Consider the following 4,002-nt stretch of genomic DNA (forward strand, 5'->3'; position numbering starts at 1 on the left):
GAGCCTGAGCTTGTACTTTTATTCCCTAAACTCTTACTTACTAGTTTTTATTTGCTATTAGTTTTGCAAACATATATTAGGCTTACAAGTTAGATTTTAAAGTTTCAAAAAATGTTCCACAATCTAATTCACCATCCTCTTGGTGCCAATCTTGGGCTAAACTGTAAATACAAATAATAATTTTCTAAACAAGTACAACGAAAATACCATTTTAGCTCAAACTAAATGTTAGATTTATCTCTCCACACGTATGAATTCCACTCAATTTAACTACCTAAGAAAAAGAAAATTGTTAATCTCATACCTGAAAAAAAAAATGTCAATAAGCAAATATAGAACATTATCAAATTGGCATCAAATACTCAAAATATACAAAATGTACTGATGCACTGTTTTATGCTATAGGGATCCTGATTCTCTGAGGTGAGAACCCAAAAAAGAAACATTTTGAAATGGCAGAATAGGAAATCTAGTTATCCGCTTTCCTAATTATATCCAGTATTTCTTAAAGAATGAAAATATTAAAGTACCAAAGACCATTGCATAGGTCAGAAGTACTAATTCGATAAAGACATAAGTTTGATGGTCCTACAGGTAGCCATCTCTCTTGTCTTGCTCCTCAGCTTCCTTGTTAGCCACTTGAACGGATTTGAACCACAAATAGGCCTACACCAAACATTCATTCTTAGGTGAAGAAAAGTTTGAATGAACACTGGATAACATACATTTAAGTACATATGTATGTATATCTCTCTATGTGGCATATTCCAAGTTCATCAAGCATTTAAAGCTGATATCAATAGCCAGTACATATTGATTGAAATGGATATAGCAAAGCCAGTATCACTAAGATTATAACTTCATTAAATGATGAACTAACAAGACAACTTACAGAAGTGGGAATGCCAGTAAATGCAAAGAATCCAAGCAGTGGAGCATAGAAAATGCTGTCCGGGTTCACTATTCCAAAGACCGGCTTTTGGTTTACATACTCGAAAACAGATCCTATCTGCAGGAGGAGAAACTCAAAATCATTTGAAAATGATACTATAAACAAACATTAACTTATGCCATGTGATTTAAAGTAGTGATTACCTAGCCTAATGCATGCATCTAAAGATGGGATCAGTGAAAGCTTAGGGAAAGGGGGCTTACTGCTGCAATTGCAGTGACAGCTGAGGCAAGTAAATAAACAAAGAAAGGAGCCTCAAATCCATTTTCTGATACAGCTTTTTGCCCTTCACCCTGAGCCCAAGGAGGGGGCTCTTCTGAATCTGGTTTTGCCCAAGAGGGAACTGTTTCTTCGGATTTGCTAGATTCTGCTGAACCCTTGGTGACAGCATATACAGTAAACTTAGGACACAACGTTTTCTTTTCATAAAAATAATGGCTTTGATTTCCCTTTCCAGTGAGGTGAACCAGTATTCTATGTCCATTGCCTAGGAATGATCTGAAATACAATGGCTCATTCTTTCTGCAGCCACGAATTACACTCAAACTACACGACGTCAAGACATTCACAGCCATAACAACAATGAATGTGTTGGTTTCTCTTGAAATCAACACCTCTGCTTTTGTCTTCTGTTACTGAACACACACAAAACACTCAATCTTACGGGCACTATGCAATTAAATAAAGAACTAAGAATAAAGGCTACAAAGAGTTTTGATGACTATGACCAGCTACAAATATCCCCATTTTTACCAAGATTAGATGCGTCATTGATTCCAAATACCTTTTTATTTTATTTTTTGCAAACTCCTTTCTATACAGTTATTATCAAGTTACTGAAGTTAGCTTGTCAAAACTACCTTACCAAAGCAAGCATGTGTCATATTCTTACATAAAGATTTCTACCATTAAAAGCTCCATATTAATGTCCCTTTGCATTTTGCGTTTCCCATATTTAAGAATAACTCCCATTGGATTTGAAATTCTTGAAGTCCTGACATTTATATTAACTTTGCAAAACAGATAATATATAAAAATTATATATGTATGCATGTTTATACACATGTGGGTATAATTTACCATGAACGCACCTGCATTCCTAGCATCAATCAGGATAAAAAACATAGTTGGAACTAGTTAATTGCAGTTCTTAATTAATTACCTTTATTTCATCACCTCAAGAAAAAAGACAGTAAGTTCCTTTATCAAATCCTCAGTATTTTCTATTTAACAACACTACCAATCAAAAGTTTCAAGCAATTTCACCAATCATAACACACACAAATAGAGATAAAACAAGTCATCGACAACTGAGAAAGAACAGCTTACATTCTCCAGAAAAAGCTATATTATTTATTAATATAGATTTAACAACCTTGGAAATCTCCAGAACAGCTCCTTCTGAACAGGGGTCTTGGAAGAATTAACTCCAAATAACTTCAGCACTCATTCTTCGGGTTCAATGGCCAGAAAATTGGGGGCGTTTTCTGTTGTGGTTTCTCACACTACATGTAAAACAATTGGGTTGGTAATATTCTTTGGTTAGTGGTGGAGTTTAAGCTCATTCTCATTCTGAGCTTCTTTTGGCGGTGGAGGGAGTGAGCAGAAGATGTGAGTGGAAAGGAAGCTAAGAAAATGTCGTTTTGTGATTTTTTATTATGTTTTTGACATTTTTTTTTCGCCATGGCACTAGGACCACCCGTTTGTGCTAAGTGTTTGGATTGGGCTTTTATGGATTCTGAAAGAAAACTGATGTCCATTTATGGACTTTTGGTAGAATTGGTGCATTTGGGCCTCACAAAGTCTAAAAACTAATTAAACAAAACTAATATACATATACTATAATATTAAAATATTTAGAATAAAATAGTAATTTGCTAAATGATAATATTAAAAGGGTAGTTAGGCTATTTTAATACGAAATTAAACATATGGACATTTACTTACTTTTACACACAATTAATGATCATTTTACACATGAATAACATATATCTTACAATGGGAGATTTGAATTTTAATGCATTAACTGGTACTGTATAACAAAATGATACCAAGCTAAAAAAAATATCACATTTTTAGTCTAGTATTCTTTGGATTCTCAAAAATGCCCCTATCATAAATTTCCCTCTCTTTTTCTCTGATTGTCTTCTCCCTATCTATCTCTCATGTTTTCCCTCTTTATCTCTCAAGCTCTCGTACACAAAAAAATAAGGCAGCTTAATCTATACAAATTTTCGAGCTTGGATTTTAGGGGCAAGTTGTGAATCCTTTCAAGGCAAGACTTCGTTTTGGATTTCGGATAAAAATCGTATGGGTAAGTATATATTTGTTGTATGTAGTGAGGAAACTTGTTTATCAACATTGCTTTTGCTATTTCGAACAGATCTGTGTATGCCTTCATGTTTTATTGTAATTTTTCACTGTCGAAATGGATTTTCGTTCCTTTCTTGGTTTCTTTTCTGGGTTTTTTGTTTGCATCGATAGGACTCAATGGACCTCGATAAAACTCTCATATGTTTATATTATTTGGCTACCTCGATATGCCTCGATGAGACTTGATGGTCCTCGATGGACCTCGATAAAACCCTTAAACATTAGGGAAAAATGGCTACCTCGATGAGACTCGATGGTCCTCGATGGACCCCGATAGAGGCATAGAACTTAATTTATGTAGTGTATACCTCGATGGAACTCGATTGGACTTGATGGGACTCGATGGGCCTCGATGGGTTGACCTCGATAGTTTGATAGTTTGACCTCGATATGAATCGATTTTTTGCTATTTGATGTTATAGTTTTAATTTTTGACCTTTTTTTTGTTTTGTTTTGTTTTTTTATACAGATTCGTCTGTTTCCATATTTGTTGCATTCAATGGTGTTCGGGAATTGGAAAATAAGGATTGGATTTTCAGGGATGCTGAAAATCAAGTTCTGCCTTTGGAGAAGGGTATGATGTATGAGCAACTGCTTGATATTCTGTACGATGAACTTGAAGTGGATAAATGTGTGCATGACTTGAAAATGGAGGTCTCGTACACATGCCTATCACA

At 34.7% G+C, this 4,002-nt stretch overlaps 1 protein-coding gene across 3 annotated transcripts; it reads right to left on the reverse strand.

Annotated features, from left to right (window-relative positions):
- Positions 1 to 323: 323 nt before the first annotated feature.
- On the reverse strand, positions 324 to 2,586 carry LOC133777803 (uncharacterized). 3 transcript variants are annotated; one of them, XM_062217547.1, is made up of 4 exons: positions 2,328 to 2,586; positions 1,156 to 1,581; positions 893 to 1,009; positions 324 to 666 (listed from the first exon to the last, which is right to left on the reverse strand). In XM_062217547.1, exons 2-4 carry the CDS (start codon positions 1,525 to 1,527, stop codon positions 589 to 591), a joined length of 567 nt encoding a protein of 188 aa, XP_062073531.1. In that variant the 5' UTR covers positions 1,528 to 1,581; positions 2,328 to 2,586; the 3' UTR covers positions 324 to 588. The 3 variants fall into 3 exon arrangements, with proteins under 3 accessions (XP_062073531.1, XP_062073530.1, XP_062073529.1); XM_062217546.1 differs by having other exon boundaries at positions 1,156 to 1,587; positions 2,282 to 2,586; XM_062217545.1 differs by having other exon boundaries at positions 1,156 to 1,587; positions 2,328 to 2,585.
- Between the last annotated feature and the right edge of the window lie 1,416 nt (positions 2,587 to 4,002).

The sequence above is a fragment of the Humulus lupulus genome, chromosome 5, assembly GCF_963169125.1.
Source record: "Humulus lupulus chromosome 5, drHumLupu1.1, whole genome shotgun sequence".
In the NCBI taxonomy this organism is placed as follows: domain Eukaryota; kingdom Viridiplantae; phylum Streptophyta; class Magnoliopsida; order Rosales; family Cannabaceae; genus Humulus; species Humulus lupulus.